The sequence below is a fragment of the Lonchura striata genome, chromosome 2 (assembly GCF_050655825.1).
Source record: "Lonchura striata isolate lonStrDom1 chromosome 2, ASM5065582v1, whole genome shotgun sequence".
Classification (NCBI taxonomy): Eukaryota; Metazoa; Chordata; class Aves; order Passeriformes; family Estrildidae; genus Lonchura; species Lonchura striata.
This window is the reverse complement of record NC_140704.1, coordinates 97,753,914-97,770,859: the sequence shown is the minus strand read 5'-3', so window position 1 is coordinate 97,770,859 and position 16,946 is coordinate 97,753,914. Positions and strand designations below refer to the sequence as shown.

Sequence of the window (16,946 nt, the reverse complement as noted above, 5' to 3'; positions counted from 1 at the left end):
TTTTAAGCCATGACTCACGCTTGGCCTGTGACCCTTTTTGTGCCAGCACAGCGAGAGCTCGGCACCGCCTGGCGTGGGGATTGCCCCGGCACAGAAGGCCCGCGGAGGGAGCTGGCGCCTTGCCCACCTGCGGAGGGGAAAGGAAGGCGTTTTCTTCCAGCCCAGGGACTCCAGCTGCCCTTTTGAGTATCGGGATGCAGTCACAAGAGATTGGGCAGCTGCTCAGCCCCAGGCCGAGGAATGCATCCAAAAATTTTTGTCAAATGTAGTGCTGATGTAAGAGCACTTTTTCTTCTGGAGGGCTTTATAGTAGAGCTATGAGGACAGGAATACATATACTTAGATGAAATATACATGTATAGATATGACTGTGTGTGTCTGTGTACAAAGTATTACGTGTTAAGCAGCCACCACCTGTCTTCTGCAAACTCAGGCTGATGAAATCCTGAAAGGGATGGGGAGCTGGAATCACTCCAGGCTCCTTCTGTAAAGACTGTTGCTCCTCCTTAGATAGATGACTTCCTTTCTTTAGCAAACTCAGAGATTTCTTTTTCCTTTTGGCTCATTGTCTAGTAAAGGTACCCCAACAACATTTATGCAAATGAGTAAAGTATATTCATTATACGTTTACATGCAGAAATATTTGCACTAATAAATTCATGAGTAGTGGTTGGGTCTTGTCCTATTTTTATATAGTTGTGCTACTTTTTGCACAATGATGAAACTCATAGGGTAGAAAAATCTCATAATGTTAGTTAAAACATATGTCAATAAGTAACATCTCTTAATGAAGGAAGATTTAAGACTTAGCAAAGTAAATATTTGTATCCTATTGATCCATAATTCTCTTGACTGCATAATTGCATATTATTGTTATGCTTCATAGTGGTTATGCAATATTGCATCATTTATAAGAGAAGCTTGTGGCCCTTGAAGCTGGGTGTGTATTTTGCAACTGTAACACTCTATCCAGTGACAGACTTCCTCTCTTAAAATATAATTTAAAACAAAATAAGGCTTATCACAGAGAAGAAACAAATGTGCATGTTATACAAAACAAACCTGACAACAGGTTGTGGCATTTTATGCAGTAATAGTTCTCTTTTTTTAGTTTTAAATCCCATAACACAGCAAAAATAGTGTTTCTTGTGCACGATAAATCCAGGCTGAGTAAAACAGCCAGCAGAGTGGGTCAGCCTCTGCTTGGTTAGCACAGCACAGACAAATCAGCTGGTGTCCTTGAGGCTTCTCCCCAGAGTGTGGAGGACTGTGTACAACACCATGTAGCTGCAGTCCTGTACCCTTGGAGGAGTCAGGTGCACACAGACCCCTCTGAGGACTGGGGTTGCCAGCATCAGGGCTGCCATCCTGCAGAAATACAGAATCCAGCAGCATGGGGAATGGCCCGTGTGAAGGTAGTCATGTACTCGTCGCAACAATATATTCCTTGGGGAGAAAGTGAGTCATGGAATTTTGAGAAGCAATGAAAGTTTAGAATATCGGGTTGCTGGCTATGCTCTGAGAAACTGGTATTTTCTCATCACCGTGATATCATATCCTCACTGTTTTCAGTGAAATCAAGCACTGTGCTTTTTCTGTAAATTAAAAACTATTAATAACTTTACAGATACACCTTTTCATTTTGAGTTTCTTTTTCCTAAAATTTCAGTAATTTCAGAGTCTAATTCCTGTTTTCAGAATTACATGTTTACTCATAAGCGTGTGGGCAAGATTGTACTCTAATGCCTCTGCTCTTAAATTTCAGCTTAATGATTAGTTACTTAAAAATTAATAATTTCATATTAACAATTAGTTTTTAATAGATTTTCACAAATTGTTATGCATGTTTTAAACATATTTAGGAAGAGATGGGATTCTGTCATCTTTCTTCTGTACATTCCACACATACTGTACTGTATGTTAGAAGTAGAATCAGCCCTGAAGCTACTTGCTTCAAAAACAGAACTATGATTAATTCAGTGCCAAATATTTATGCATCAGACAAAAAGAAATTAGTATTCTTTGCAAATTCAAACAAGACAAATTAGGTGGTAATTAAAACTCATATGCTTCATAACGTACTGATTCACTCTTTTCTGCATTCAGAGAAAACATTAGTTTCTAAGACATAAGAGGAATGCTTTTGTACCAAGAAATGTCAGAGTTTAATGTGTATAACATTGCTTATATTGTGTTCTGGACCCAGTAAGAATCACAGAATCATAGAATGATTTGGGTTGTCCACCACTGTCCACTTCTTGTTGTGATGGACAGTGGTGGACAGAAGAAAATTAACTCTACCCCTGCCAAAACCAGCACTCCACTGCACAACTGATGCTACAATATTAAGCTTCATTTGTCACTTCTTTATGTCTCACCTTCTAGTTTCAGGGGTCTTTGGTCATAAAACGGGACATTAGTTCTTGGGCATGTGAGATTCTAAATAATGTAGGTTTTGTGTTTGATCAGCAGATGCTTGTAAGAAGAAGGGTAAAATTTGAAAAATCTTGTTATATTTGTTCAGTCTGTAAAATATATTCTAAATACTCACAGTCAACAGTAGCTTTAGTTTATTATCAATTTGTAGCCTTTATAGAGCATGTTCAATTTTTAAACATTAAAGCACTTTTATAATTATTTTTTTTTTAAACTGTGGATTAGGACCTGACAGTGTCTTAAAGGATGTCTTAGTATCTCACACAGTACTTAACTAGGGAAAAAAAATAACCAGGTGAGATGTAGATTTTTCTTTTAACTTTTCACCTCTGAAGCACTCAGGATTACGGTTTACAGGACAATCTTTTGTTCTAATACATGAAATTTGTGTATGCTCTGGAATGATATAATTATTAACAATGACCATGATCGAAGCCCGGTCGGCCTTATGAATGATACCTGGAGTGTGCCGTGTATATAATCCATGAGTTTCATTACCTGCAGCCTTCCATGCCGGTTAACCCAGGGAAAAGAAGACAAGCCTTGAACTTCTTGTCGGTAACACACGAAGCAGGACGGAAAAACAAGAGGCGGAGGGAGGGGAAGCGTGATGCCACGCTGCCACCTACTGTCACCCGGCGGACTGCGGGGAGCCCTCTCATCCCTGAAATAAATATTGGACAGGAGGGACAAGATAACATCACCGAGGGACCCTGAGGGTCACACGTCTTAACTGGTTCAAGGATTCCAAAGGCGGCCTCGGGGCTTCCTTCCCCGCCCCCTTTGCAGGGTTGCGGCCAGGGCAGGACCGCGTGAGACATTCCCGTGTGTCAGGCTCAACACCACAGTGCCTGCACTGGTGTTCCTCTGCATCCAACCCAGAGTGTTCTTCTGCATCCAAAACACTTACAGTCACGGCTTACAGTAAACACTAACAAATAGGAGCTCTTTTGTGATATTTATTTAATAACATAGTACACAACATTTTTAAAAGGCGCAATGTGGTTTACTTGTACTTAACGTGGTAGGTAGAAATAAGGAGTCCTTAAGCAGCCCAGAGCTAGATCATCAAGTGCAGAGTACAGAAAGGCCTTGACAGAAGGCACAGTGTGATTGTCAAGTACAAATACGTCCTTGCCAGCGCTTGGTTCAGATATCCAAGTCTGGACTCTCCCTCTGCAATGCTTAGGAAGTTTCCACACACTGGCATGTAAGCAATACAGGACTCCCAACCTGCTGGAGGCCCACCTATTCCCACATTCCCAGGCACATGAAGCCCTCCAAGGAGCTTTTTTTCAGTCGTCATTTGCTGTAAAAACTGATAACATTTATTGACAGCAATGAAATACAAAAGCTCTAAAAAGTACACATTCTCTGCTGCCATGAGTAATCTAACAAATTGGCTGAGCTCTGTGGGAAACCTTGGCATGTTTGCTTAGGCTCACTTGAAGTGCAAATAGTCATAAGTATTCATGACAGAGGGTTTTATTTTTTATGAAACAAACAAGCTGAAATGCATTTTATTGCGCTCAGTCTGAAGAAAAAATGTATTCTGCTAGCACTGGGTTGACAGATTTTTGCATGTAAAAATGCCTTAATCCCTGTTTAAATTAAAACTTTGGAACTTTGGCTACCAAAGCGAAATTATTGCAGTAAAACAACCTGGATGCTTTTTTTTTTTTTTTTTTTTTTTTTTTTTTTTTTTTTGTGAGGTTTTTATATAATTATACTGGTTTCCCAAAATTAAGGCTATGAATAAGCTTCTAATAAAAAACTCAGTATTCTTTCTGAGATGGTGATGGAGTTCTTTACAAACCTTTTGAACTGAAGAGGCTGAACTCTGGGACATGGTAGTTCATAAGAGGACACGTCCTTCAGCTGGATAAATTGAAGGAGTGGCAGCTTTGTAATAAACCTCCAGATTGTATGCCTCCAGTAAGGAAGAAATTAAAAAGAAAAACAAACAAGACTGTCACATCAGAACCATCTCCCACTACCTCAGACCTTTCCAATTACCAAAAGCAGTTATTCTACTTCTGAACTGTAAATCCATCTGAATTTTTTTATGAATTAAACCTGAATTTTGAAAAGGTAACATCTGGGAAAGTTTAATTTGAAAACATAGTATTTACAAGATGTACAGTTTATATATTGGAGCCATAAAATGCATACAATGCCTCTTAAGTATGATTTATGATAGAAATTGATGCATATGTCTAATTTAAATGTTTAGGATAGTTTTTATTGGGTTTTTAAATTTATGTGTAAGAAAACATAACATGTAAAAATAGGAATGTTTTTATATTGTGCTTATATAGGAACTACCTGTATTGAGGTTTTTCTGAAAGGACATTCAATGCTGGTAGGATTTGTGTGCATCTAAAACCAGTTAAGAATATCTGCTAATGTTTTGAAACCTGGAAATTTCAAATTTTCTTGCAGAATCAACAAGAATTAAACTAGCATAAGAGCATGAACTTTTTTTTTTAGCACTATAACAGAACGATGTTAATTTATATTACATTTCTGCATGTGCCCTTTTCATTTGCTGTATAGAAGACAAAGCTTACTGAGGTGACAGCTTGCTTATGACACTGTATTATTCAAGATTACAAGAAGGGACCTGACTGAAAGACTGCAGAAGGGCATTATGGAATTGAGGGATGGGCAAATACAGCAATGAAATTCAATGCAGATAAACATCAAAGAATATGCATAAGAAAAATATCTTAATTTCAAGAATAAGATCTCAAAGTTATGGCAGATTTTTCCATAGAAATGCCAGCCCTGTGTTCAGCAGTGGCAAATCAAATGCCATACAGTTCACAAAAGAGCAGGAAGATGGAATAGCTTTCCTGCCAGGAATAGCTAAGCAGGCCTGGGAAAGAGAACTGGAGAGCAGTTTGTTAACAGTGGCCTAGATGAGGGCAGGTTGTTTGTTGTCCCTTCCAGTACAAGAACTGGGGACATCAAGTGACAATATCGGAATCAGGTTCAAAGGGAAAAAAAAAAAAAAGGATGGAGTTCTTCAGACCAAAGGTTATTTGAGCTCTAGAGGTACTTGCCAAAGGATATTGTGGACAATGAAAATTTAAATAGGTCAATGAGAGACTGAATGAGAGAGAGAAGCTTTATTTCCTTATCCTTGTTTAAAGATTTCCTAATGCATCTTTTTTTATGTTCTGCCTTTCTTGCTTTCGTCGGACCATGACACTCTACTTAAAACATTCTCTTAAATGCCATAGAATTTATTTCCAAACAGGAGACTGACAGAATAGCAAGCTAAAGAAATACTTCTCTCTGTAATTGTCCTAATTTCTAATAGCTCCATCATATTGCCTGGGAAAAATGTTGATAGCTGATTCTGTGAGACCTTGATTGCAAGGAATGTGTCCTTAACTCAACAAACTGTTTATTCACAAGTCAGCAGAAGATACTATTAGTATAAATAAAAGATAAATGTGCAAATATTTGCAAGAATATAATTGTCAATTGGCTTCTAACAAATTCAACAGCCCGCCTTAGGCGTACTTCATAAGAGCTGTAGTCTATATCATGCATTAAATTAGTGTTGTGTAGCAGTTATTGTGGCTTAACACTGCTAATTTTCTTCCCCGGTTGCGCAGGATGTACCGTGTTTAGATAGGAGTGATGAGAATAAGCGGAGACGTGATTAAATCTAATTTGGCACAACTCCTTTATATGTAAAACAAACAAAAAAAAAACCCAACGCCAGAAGCCCCCAAAGGCCGCAGGACACCGCGCAGCAGCGCGCGCCCCCTCAGCGCCGGGCTCGGCGCGCGGGGCGGGGGCAGCGCGGCCCGCGATTGGCTCGGAGAGGGCCCCCGGGTCACGTGACCTCCGGCGCGCTCCTTATAGCCGCGCGCCGGGCGCGAGAAGGCGTCTGGGTGTGCGAGCGCGCGCTGCGGGGTCCGCGCGGGAGCGGCCGGCGGTGAGCGGGGCCGGCGGGAGGGGCCGGGACACCGGGCTCGGGAGCGGGGCACCGGGCTCGGGAGCGGGGCACCGGGCTCGGGAGCGGGACACCGGGAGGGCACGGGAAGGGAAGGGGCTGCTCTCCATCTCGGTTGAGCCGCCGCCACCGGCCATGCCTTGGGGCCGCGAGGCTCCGTGGCTGAGTTCGGGCGTTGGCGGGCTCCTGCCTCGCTGCTCGTCATTGGCCGCGGCGCGGAGGGCGGGGCTGGCGCGCTGCGTGCCCCGCGCCCCCCGGCCGCCCGGCGCGCCCCCGGCCGCCCGGCGCGCCCCCGGCCGCCCGGCGCGCCCCCGGCCGCCCGGCGCGCCCCCGGCCGCCCGGCGGGGAGGCCGCTCCGGGTTGGGCTCCGCGCCGCCCTCCCGCCCCTCGCGGCTCGGCCGCGACCTCGGGAGCGGCCCTGGAGGGGCCCGCAGACGGCGCCGTGCATGGCCGACTGCTTAGGGCAGCAATGAAAGCCGACAGTCCGAAATGGTAGTGTTCTCTAACTAGTGTTTCCCGAACTTCAGGAGTAGGGGGATGCCGTATTAATTTCGCTGTTTTTCTATTGCAGTTGATCTCATGAATTCCAAAATGAAACAAAAACTGACCGCAGAACAGTCCTCAGGATCTTTGCAGGTATAGGTTTTAAAGCCTGGAAGCTAGTACCTCTCTGTCTGACACAAGCTTCTCTGTCCACTGAAGGAATATAAAGGGATCTGTTGCAATGTGCTTCCACCTGGCCTATGTCCATTTGGCTTGAGTAACCTCCTGGCAGACAATGTGGCTGGGAACATGCTGTCCTGCTTGGGTATATGTGCTTATGACTACTTTTTTTCCTATTGCTCAGCAAGTCCTTTTTACTTTGACACTGAGCTTACTGTCTCCGTTTAATTTTTCAGGGTTGGTTTGGTTTGTTTGTCCTGACTATGTGCCTTTGCTTACTGAATCTGTCTGGCTTATGCTTAGGGGTTGTAGAGTAGGTTTTGTAGGCTGTTCTTTATGGGTGGGAACTTCTGAAGAGTTCTGTCTTGTGTTGGACATGATTTAACTGAAATATTCAAGCAGGCGGTTCACTTTCTAAAATCACCTTCATAATAGTTGCCTTGGAATTGGTGGAAATGCTTAAACAATTTAGGTTTTTAAGAGCTAACTGATTAGGTACAAACTATAGTAACTTTTCTTGGTAAATCTTTTAACGTAGGCCCTAATCAGACTGCTACAAAACTGTATATAATAGAGGCTGGTAATTCTTGTATGATGACGCACAATGACTGGAATGTAAGTTTCAGGTATTAATGAGAACTGCTGATAGGTCTGATTTATGGCACTCTTGTCCCATAGTGTCTCTAGGGTATAAATTGCTCTGTGTGGCTTTTTAACCTTTCAGTGGGTTAACTTGAGTATTGGCCAATAATTTCTTGGCAGAATATACTTGACTCTAATCCTAAGTAACAGCAAGCAGTGTCTGACACACGGTGTGATTCTTGTTCCCACAGCAGTTAATGTTTGTCCTTTAGTGGAACAGTAGGATAATTGGTGGCAGAAACTACCGTGGGAAATGCGAGCTCTTGTCCTATGAAGTACGGTGTGAATTGGTGACTTTCTCACGCTGGTGTGGCATTGTATCCTGGCTGTTCTTGCTTGGTTGTCTGCCATTGTTTGCTATCCCATGGTGGCAGTGTAACCAACCCAATCAGAAAGCTTTGATGCAGGAAAGAGGCATTTATGCATGATAGGAAGGGTGATAAACATACTGGTTAGACAAAACAATAGCCTGTCTGGATCGACACAAAGAAACTTTTGATCCATTTTAATGGATAATCAAAGTAACACATCTATTTAAATGAGCACTGTTTGACGGTGTATTCATAGGTTACAAAAACAGCTACTACCTGATCCTGATGTGCCACCACGTAACCTTGCAACTGCAATCAGTTTGGTCCCTGTCCCCAAAAGTCAGACTGCTGCTCTCAAACTCAAGTTTGAGAGGTCCAGCTAAAGTCACTGGTCTTGAAATCTAATCAGAGTATTTCTGCTCCAGTTTTTATGAAAGGTAAATATTTCTGAAGAGGCAGGGATTGATGTAGCTTCCTGTTGTAAAGATCTGTCTCTGCTACAAAAAATTAGATCCCTTCATTACAAAAGCCTTAATATAAGCTACAGGGTCATTTTTTTGTCTTGAAAAGAAAAATTGTGTTACCTTAATGGAAGGATGATGGATTCCTAATTTTCGGTTTATGTAAAGAAGAGTGGCTACTCTCTGAACCATTTTTGTCTTTTCAGAAGTACCTCACAGATACCACATGCAGTGCTGCCCAAAGACCAACTCTTAAAATGATTCAGCCTTCAGCATCTGGCAACCTGGTTGGCAGGCCTAATGAGGTATAAACTAAAAGATCATCTGTAAATATGGAATTATTTCTAGTCATAGTGAAGTGCTTTTGAGCTGTTAACTGAAAACTAATAGATTTGAAAAATATAATGTGCTAACTAGAGTGACACAACTTAAGCTTGTTCTAGTAATAAAAAATATTAAAACCTAACAATTTGAGTTTTTTGGGTATTAAGGAAGATGTCTGAACTGGAACTATAATGTGAAGAAAGCAGGATTTGGGGACTTACTTGCAGGCTTAGAAGTTTGTATTTTTATGTAGGCTGAGATGTTCCTCTAAACTCAAACCTGCCCATGTTTTATGCAGAAGAAATCTTCAGTCAAAAGGAAACTCTGTAATAACAAATTTGCCTCAAAGGCTTGTAAAGCTGAGGTGTTTGTGGACAAGGAACAAGAGAATGAGAATGATGTCGTTCAAGCTGAAGATCTCATGATGAAAGGTATGTGGTAATTCCTGAAATGTTTTCTTGCACTTTAAATGCTATGCTGCTGCTGGAGTACTACTTGAAACATATTTCCTGTGTCATTTAGATAAGGGTTTTGTGGGTTTTTCATAATGTCTAGCAGGAGGTGATGATACTTATCCTCTATATTAAATATAGATGTTAAGAATTAGTTCATGATAACCAGTAGCTGAGAAGCATGGTGTGCAGCTGTATTAAGGAGTCTTGTAGTTTGTTATTTTGGCTGGCCTATCAGTTTCTAGTGACTAATAAGTTGAATTGAAAGCCTGTTCTGCCACAGCAGTTTCTCAGTACCATTATGCCCAGTGTGGACAGTGACTTTGGAAGTAGCACTTCTGTCTTCCATAAAGCACACATTCAGAGCAGCATTTGCAAATGTGGCCATCTTGCAGAGCCTGCTGCCCTGCTTGAGGCAGCTTGGCACTGTACAGCTATGAATGCAGTGTAGGATCTGTTTCCTGTAAGCTTGTGTCACTAGTTGCAGTTATACAACTAATCTTTGAAAGCATTATACAGAGCGAGTTCTCAGTATCACAGCTCATAGAATACTTGTATACAAGTTAAATATCTTAAGGTGCTCTTAAGAGCCATGGACTTACTGTAGCCTCTAACTTCAGGAGATCCTTCATCTCAATATTGGAAAGAAGTGGCTGAAGAAAGGAGGAAGGCTCTGTTTGAAGTGCTTCAAGAAAATGAAAAGGTAGGTACTCAGAGATGCCTGATTGCTAAAGTTACCTGGTTATTGTCTTCCTCTTCTGACATTTTGTTATTTGAACTCAGTTGCACAAAGAAATTGAGCAGAAGGATGGTGAAATTGCCCGCCTAAAAGAAGAAAATGAAGAGCTCATGACCCTTGCTGAGCATGTCCATTATATGACCGGTGTGATTGAGGTACTCAAAGCAATTTTCAGTTAATGTTGTAGAACAAAAAAGTGAGAAACCAGCCAAGGTGTTTATAATGAATCATGACTTCTGTTACATGTGCTAACATGACTATTCATTTTAAACTGCTCTTTGACCTGTTTCCTGCAGAATTGCTCTAATTCTAGAGTTAAAGAGCTCCTTCTAGGGGATGATTTTTTTCCCATCTTAGAACCTATAGGAGTAATGAGAGTACTAAGAGGGTTGTTTTCAGAAGGAGGGATTCAACCTGCTCTCTTAACAGAACAGGATTTGCATGTTGGTGACTGTGATAAGGGAAGGAAGAGTTGACTTTTACATTTTTTGGGGTGGCTTTAAATTCATGTGCTGCTTAATAGGTTGGTACTGGCTGTGTCCTTTGAGAAACTAAACTTAAAACAGTCACAAAGTAGAGCAGTGAGAGGGAGCACTATGCTCTTTAAGGTCAAGGTTTTCCTGTGAAGGCACAGTGCTAGTTTGACTGCCCAAAAAGGGCTGTACACAGAGTCTCTAGGGTTCATAAACTCATAAATTTCCTAACGGCTTTCTTTGAGAATTCTTTGGGGTAAGTACTTGTGTCACTAATTCCATGGCTCCTTTAGCAGGAGTGGATTCTTTTTAAGAGCCACTGAAGCTGTGATGAATACATAGATAGCTGTGGAACCTTGATGTGGCTTTCAGGTTGTTTTTGCAGGAATTAAGCTCTCATTAAGCTGGGTGCCTGGCAAACACTTTGAATCTTTGACTAGACTGGGAGGCAGAAACAAAATAAAATATTATTGCAAGGAACTTGTCTAATCAAGAATTAAACTTCATCAAGTTACTTTTCAGTTAGTGCAGTTATTTTGATCAGCCTTGAAAGACTGTTTTTCTACACTTGACTTTTTTGGTATTTGGGAGTACCGTTTGTTAGTGATAAACCCACTGGCAGAAATTACATCACTTGAGGACTTGAACTAATATAGTTGAAAACTTTTTTACAGTTTCTCAGAAGTTATGATGACTTATTAGGTGTCAGCTGCTTCCTTCTGAGGCTTAAATGAGGTTAAGGATACATCAAACAACCAGAAGCTTCAAAACCAGCCTTACAGTCCTATTTATCTTCCTTAGATCTGGTTAGGGTGAGGAACTTCTATGTTGATCAAGTGCTAGAGACTGCTGGGTCTCAAAGCTCATCTAGACTTAATGTAGCTTCATCTCTAACTAAAAATGGAGTAAATTAGTTGTACAGTAATTTTTCTAAAATTAAATCTATATGGTACTATAGCAAATACTTGGGAACCAGTTTCCCATGTTTTAGGTCGCCTGAGATAAAACCTGTCCTACTGAAGAATTTAAGAAAAATTGAACAAAGCAAATGTGGTTTGGAAGAAGTAGTAATTTGAGTTGAAGTTGTCTTAAGATTTTTATAACTGAGGAATGTTTTGAATATATCAACAACCTCCAAATGAAGGTGATTAGTTTACTTAATTTAGTATGCAGGGTCTTCTTTCACTATTTCATAGTTAAGGATAAAAAATATTAAATTCACTGCCTTCTCTTTGCAGAGGCTAACTGGGCAAGCACCTGACAGTCTTGAGACGCTGGAGAGTCTGGCTCTAGAGGAATCCAGACAGGAGAATGAAGAGCATAACTGTGGAGATGAGGCAGACAGCCCTTCTGAAGAAGAGCCATCTCAAGTATTGTCTGGCTTAAGAGAGAATAGATCAGATCTTCCTTCAAAGGAAGTAAGCCATGTGCAACTGGAATGACAACCTTTAAAAAGGGCTTATGTATGTGGCTTTTAATTGCAGATTTCCTTTTGAAAGGGTATACTAAACCTCAGGTATAGAAACTCCTGTGGGAGCATTGCAGATGCTGGTATTTTTAACTGGAATTATGTAGCAGTGGGAGAAGCATCTGAATAATGCATGGAAAGTTTACTACAGGCTGCATGTAGTTATTTGTATGAAACACAAATACTGTGTATTTCAACTGTTGTGTAAATATCTTTCTTATCAGTTGGTCTGACATGATGCATGAAAATTGATAAATAAATCTTTGCATTACCAAAATAGTGTTTTAATTGACAGGGGAATGGATAATCCTTGGTTTAAACCAATTATGACTCCTATTGATGGAAGCTTTCAAGGTTTTGGGGGCATGCCTGGGCAGTTTTTAGTTCTTTTTTAGGTTTGCAGAATTCTGGAGAACAAAATTGCTTTTTTTGTGGATAGAGAAGGCAGGGGAAAAGCAAAAATTTGTGTGCTGTTGGTGAGGTTTCAGAAAATCTTCCTGGGTAATAGAGTCAAAATCTAAAGGTCAGTTAGATTTGATTTTTAAAAATTCATTTCCTCTGCCTTCTAAGGAGGCATTTTGCAAGCTGTGTAATGAGAGCTTGAGTAGGATATATTAGACCTTTTATTTTAGTAATACTTTAATTGGCTTATGAAGAGAAGGTGGTGTGTTCTTGGTCCCATTAGCAGCTGTGCTGAAAACTAGGTGGAGACAAAGCAGCCAATACTTTGTGCTATTCTGAAAGGAAACATTGTTTTCAAGGTACTGCTCTGGTATTTACCAGGAGATGAGACACCCTTTTACTAAGGTTCTGAAAGGTTTACAGGAATAGAAAGGGTCTTGAGCGCCTTATCTGGTATCTGCATGGGCTGTGATGGAGCGGGAGAGAAACTGGATATAGATTTTCTACTACTGAGTGAACTTGGGACAGTTGTTCTGTGGCAAAGCTTTAACAATGGTACCTGTCACCATATCTTGGGAGGAGCTTAAAGCTGCGTGCCTTTCAGGAGGTGGAAGTGAATAGAAGCATCCTGGTTTGTGGATCTCTCTGGCCTTGCCAAAGATGGTTGCTTCAGGGTATGTGTGAATGACTCCGGAGCTATTGGATTGGCACCTTTTATGTTCCTTCTGTTTTACTTTCTTGTGGCCGTTGATAAGTTAACAGATGTTTTACAACTGCTTTCTGTCCTGACATCCAGGAAATGTCAGAAACCATTGTAGGAGGTAATACTCCTGGCTGCCGTTTTACCTCAAGCATGCTAACTAGAAAATGAGGCATCACAAAATATTGTGAACTTTGTAGCACAAGATTGTATCTTCCAATGTGTGCACCAGGGAGTGCTTAGACATATTCTTTTCCATCACAGTGCTGAAAAGGTGATAAAGGCATGTCCTTTATCTTGCACTGATGCTGTTTTGAAGAAGAAATAAAACTGTGCTAGTCAAATGTTTTGTAGAGTAACCTTGGTTTTCTGTTAAGAAGTGGGTAATGCTTGTCAAATGACTTAGACCTCTCCTAGCTCAGATTCTAAGCAACTGTCTTAAAGTCATTCAAAATTAGTAAGTAAAGAAGCATTTTCACTTTGATATAATTGTTCTTTGCAGTTCAATTTAGTTTAAGTTGTTGATTGTATTAACTAATTTTTTTGGAGGTGGCTTTATTTTTGGACATCAGGCATATTTTATTTGCAGAGGCTGTAGAAGGGAAGAAGGGACTTCTGTGGCATGACTAGGAGACCAAAATGAGACAGCAAGTGCAGCTTTTCCACTGTTTCAGTTCCTGCTGTGTAAGCTGCTGTACTACAGGGGCTGTTGGAAGAGAACTGCCAGAGAGACAAATCCAGAATTTGTGTGCAGTATTTGCATCTGTGTTTATTTTTATGTCAATCAGGGGAATGCTTATTAGGTTTAAATCTTATGGTTTTTTTGGGATTGATTTTTATTTAAATAAAAGATGTGACAGTCTCTTGATATGCTGGATCCTTCTGTTGAAATAGAATGTGTACAAGTAAATCGTGGAAGTTCTGCAAATAGGCTGATGGGTGTGTTGCAGCATTTGGCCCACCTGTAATAGAGTAAATTCTTACATCAAAAAGGCATGTGCCACTTAGTAATACATACTAATGTTTTAAACCAAAACGACTATGGTTTTATTAAGTGCAATTTGTTAGCAGAGTGGATAGTTTGCTGTATAAACTGAAAAAACCTGTGATGCCCGAGAAGGCCAAGTGTGAGAGCCAAATGGCACCATAATAAAATCATTATACATGCTTTGTCACAGATGCATTGAACCTTGATCAAACACAGTGACTATGCCTGTTGTATCAGACATTAATGTATGGAAATGTTCTCAGCAGTTTTAGGATCCTGCAATAATTGCTGTTTAAAAGTATTCTGAAAGGATTGAGTATTGTTCTGAAAATTCCTGGCTGCTTTTATGAACTTGCATGCAGTAGCACTGTGCTACATATTAAGTCTAGGAACTTGGTATTTAGGTGCTAACATTTTGGAAAAGGTGTAGAAATTATACAGAAATTTGTTTGTGGTTAGTTCTTACAACCAGTATATAGGGAAACTCATTTGTCACTGTAACACAGTTATGTAGCAGCATTACTAAAGACAACCTTTACATCCAGCTAAGTTATAGAGAGAACATTCTATCTAGCACAATAAAATTATCAGTTCTGGAACCTAACTTGGAAAGAATGTGATTCTTTCCAAGGAGTCAAATGTGTTTGTGCTACCAGCATGTTGACTCCTTTTCACTGCAGAGGGTACAGACACAATCTTGTCTTTCACTGAGGCAGGCTCAGGCTGTGTGGAAGAGGGATGTATCTATGGTGTCTTAGCACTTCTCCCATAAAATGTGCATGTCTGAACAGGGCTGAATTTCATGCAAGAGCAGTGTGGGGAGGTGGGTCATTTGCAGGCATCACATGTTTCCAGAATGAGCAGCTGTGCAGGGACAAGCAAACCATGGGGCAGGGGGATTGTTTGTGTGGATTGTATGAGGAAGAATTCATAACTGGCTTACACTAAGGATTTTTTTTTTTGGCTAAGCACCCATTGTACTTAAGACAATGTGTGGAGAAATTAATTAGACCATAATAGCAACTTGTTTGGGCAGCTGAAACTCACTTGGTTTTTGGCACTGGATTGCTTATGTGAGGGCCTGCAGCATTGTCCTGTGTTCCACCTTATGGTGTGGCCTCTGCATAAGTAATGAAGTTAGTCATAGGTTATTTTTTGTTAAGAACATGTGATGCATATTCAGTTACTTTTCCTCAAGGGTCATCTCGGGTTGTTGTCAGAACTGGATTTGAGAATTTAATAAGATGTGCGAATTTTGCTAAGGCTGTGCTTTTCCAGCACTCCAATGCTCTTAAGTCTGAGTTGCATTGTCATCAATGGGTTTTTTTTCAGCAGAAAATGTTTATTGTGTTATTAATTTCTTTCCATTCCTCTAATAACACAAAGCAGTTTAGCAACTGATAATGGTGTTATGAGGAGCCTTAACTTGCTGCTGTTTGATGAACTGCTGGTAAATCCCTGTAATGAAATGTAATCAGTTGTGAGGACACATCTATCCTGCCTTTGGGGCACTGAAGCCATTTGTGCTGTGGATCCTTTCCTCCGGACAATCCCACTGCAAAGCAGGGAGCCATACCTAAGATACAGTATCTGGCAGTTGTTGACTGTTAATTTTGAAGTCCATATTAATGATAAGCATTATTTATAGAGTATACATTATACTGTATATATCACAGACTGCAGGATAGGGTGAAGCTGTAGAGTATAACCTTTTCTGAAGGTCTGATGGATATAACAGCCTGTATCTATAGTAGTATAGGGGTGCTACAGATTTCTATTTATGGGGCCAAATGCAGGGGTAGTAAAAACCACCACAGCATAAGGTAAGGATACCTTTACCACCAGATAACCCCTTTTCCCAGTATACTTCTAGTGAGCTGCCCATCTCTTCCATCTGCAATGCTGTTGAGCTACTTTGGCATGGGAACTTTTTCCTAACATACTTTCCTGGGGTGGCCCTGAGTTTTAAATCTGTTCAAGTAAGCCTGCTGCAGCCCTAAGAGCTTTTGTAATTACTGCTTGCTGCTTCCTTCTTTACAAGTCGGTAACCACGAGCCTTGTGATGCTCACCTCTGGTTTTTCCTACTCCACCAGGGAGTATGTCAGTGTGCCAGGAAAAGGCAGCATTGTCAGCTCTGCAAGCAAAAAAATGTACAAGCTATTAGACAAATAAATTGTTTGGTCATTTTTCTTTGCTTTCAGTTTTGGAAGCTTTTAAGGTCTGTTCACTTTGTCACAGCTGTCATGAATCCTGGTTATAATGGTGTAGCAGATCAGCTTTAGGTTAATAAAGTTCTCCAAGGGTGGCTTTAAACTACAGTGAGATGAGATAACACACTCCATCTGATGCAGTACCTCGGTATGTGAACTGCTCTCTGTTCTCTGTGGCTTTGGCTCCCTGCTCCATAGGCAGCTCTACATTCCCCAAGGTGTGTGCTGTAAGGCTGAATGTTTGAGAAGGGAAAATTAATGGAAGGAATGTCTGAGGAGAGCCAGTCTTCACAGAAGGGAGGAGTAATCAATGCAAGTTTGGTAACAACCCTGGAGCCTCTCCAGCACATTTTCTGGTAGTTCCTGTGGAGCCTTTCTTGGTAAGTATCTTGAATGATACACAAAACTGGCTTGCTCTGAACCTAGACTATGAGCCTGATAGTGAAGAGGCTGCTGATGGAAAGGGTGACTGTACATATGGACTGATGTGCTTAGTAATTAAAAATAATCTTTATTATAACTTAAATGTGATAGGAAATATGGTGAGTACAAATGCCAAAAAACTAAAAGAAAATTAAAAAAAAAATAGATACAAAAGGACACTGTGAAAGAATTCAACTGATGGGACTGGTGTAGTATAAAAACCATAACATGGCTATTTCACCTTCTGCAAAAAGAGTTTTATCCCTCAGTAAACAAGTAAGCA

The 16,946-nt window shown here is 40.7% G+C and overlaps 1 protein-coding gene across 2 annotated transcripts; it reads left to right on the top strand.

Annotated features, from left to right (window-relative positions):
• Window positions 1-6,335: 6,335 nt before the first annotated feature.
• Window positions 6,336-12,216, top strand: GMNN (geminin DNA replication inhibitor). 2 transcript variants are annotated; one of them, XM_021528662.4, is made up of 7 exons: window positions 6,336-6,388; window positions 6,978-7,042; window positions 8,690-8,788; window positions 9,106-9,238; window positions 9,880-9,962; window positions 10,043-10,153; window positions 11,710-12,216. In XM_021528662.4, exons 2-7 carry the CDS (start codon window positions 6,986-6,988, stop codon window positions 11,911-11,913), a joined length of 687 nt encoding a protein of 228 aa, XP_021384337.1. In that variant the 5' UTR covers window positions 6,336-6,388; window positions 6,978-6,985; the 3' UTR covers window positions 11,914-12,216. The 2 variants fall into 2 exon arrangements, with proteins under 2 accessions (XP_021384337.1, XP_021384338.1); XM_021528663.4 differs by lacking the exon at window positions 6,336-6,388 and adding an exon at window positions 6,733-6,898.
• Window positions 12,217-16,946: the final 4,730 nt, after the last annotated feature.

What these genes read in the sequence shown, in the direction of transcription:
- GMNN (XM_021528662.4), top strand. Translation starts at nt 6,986, where the DNA reads ATGAATTCCAAAATGAAACAAAAACTGACCGCAGAACAGTCCTCAGGA. An exon ending in TGAAGATCTCATGATGAAAG is followed by an intron (nt 9,239 to 9,879) that starts GTATGTGGTAAT and finishes CTCTAACTTCAG; the next exon opens with GAGATCCTTCATCTCAATAT. An exon ending in TGCTTCAAGAAAATGAAAAG is followed by an intron (nt 9,963 to 10,042) that starts GTAGGTACTCAG and finishes ATTTGAACTCAG; the next exon opens with TTGCACAAAGAAATTGAGCA.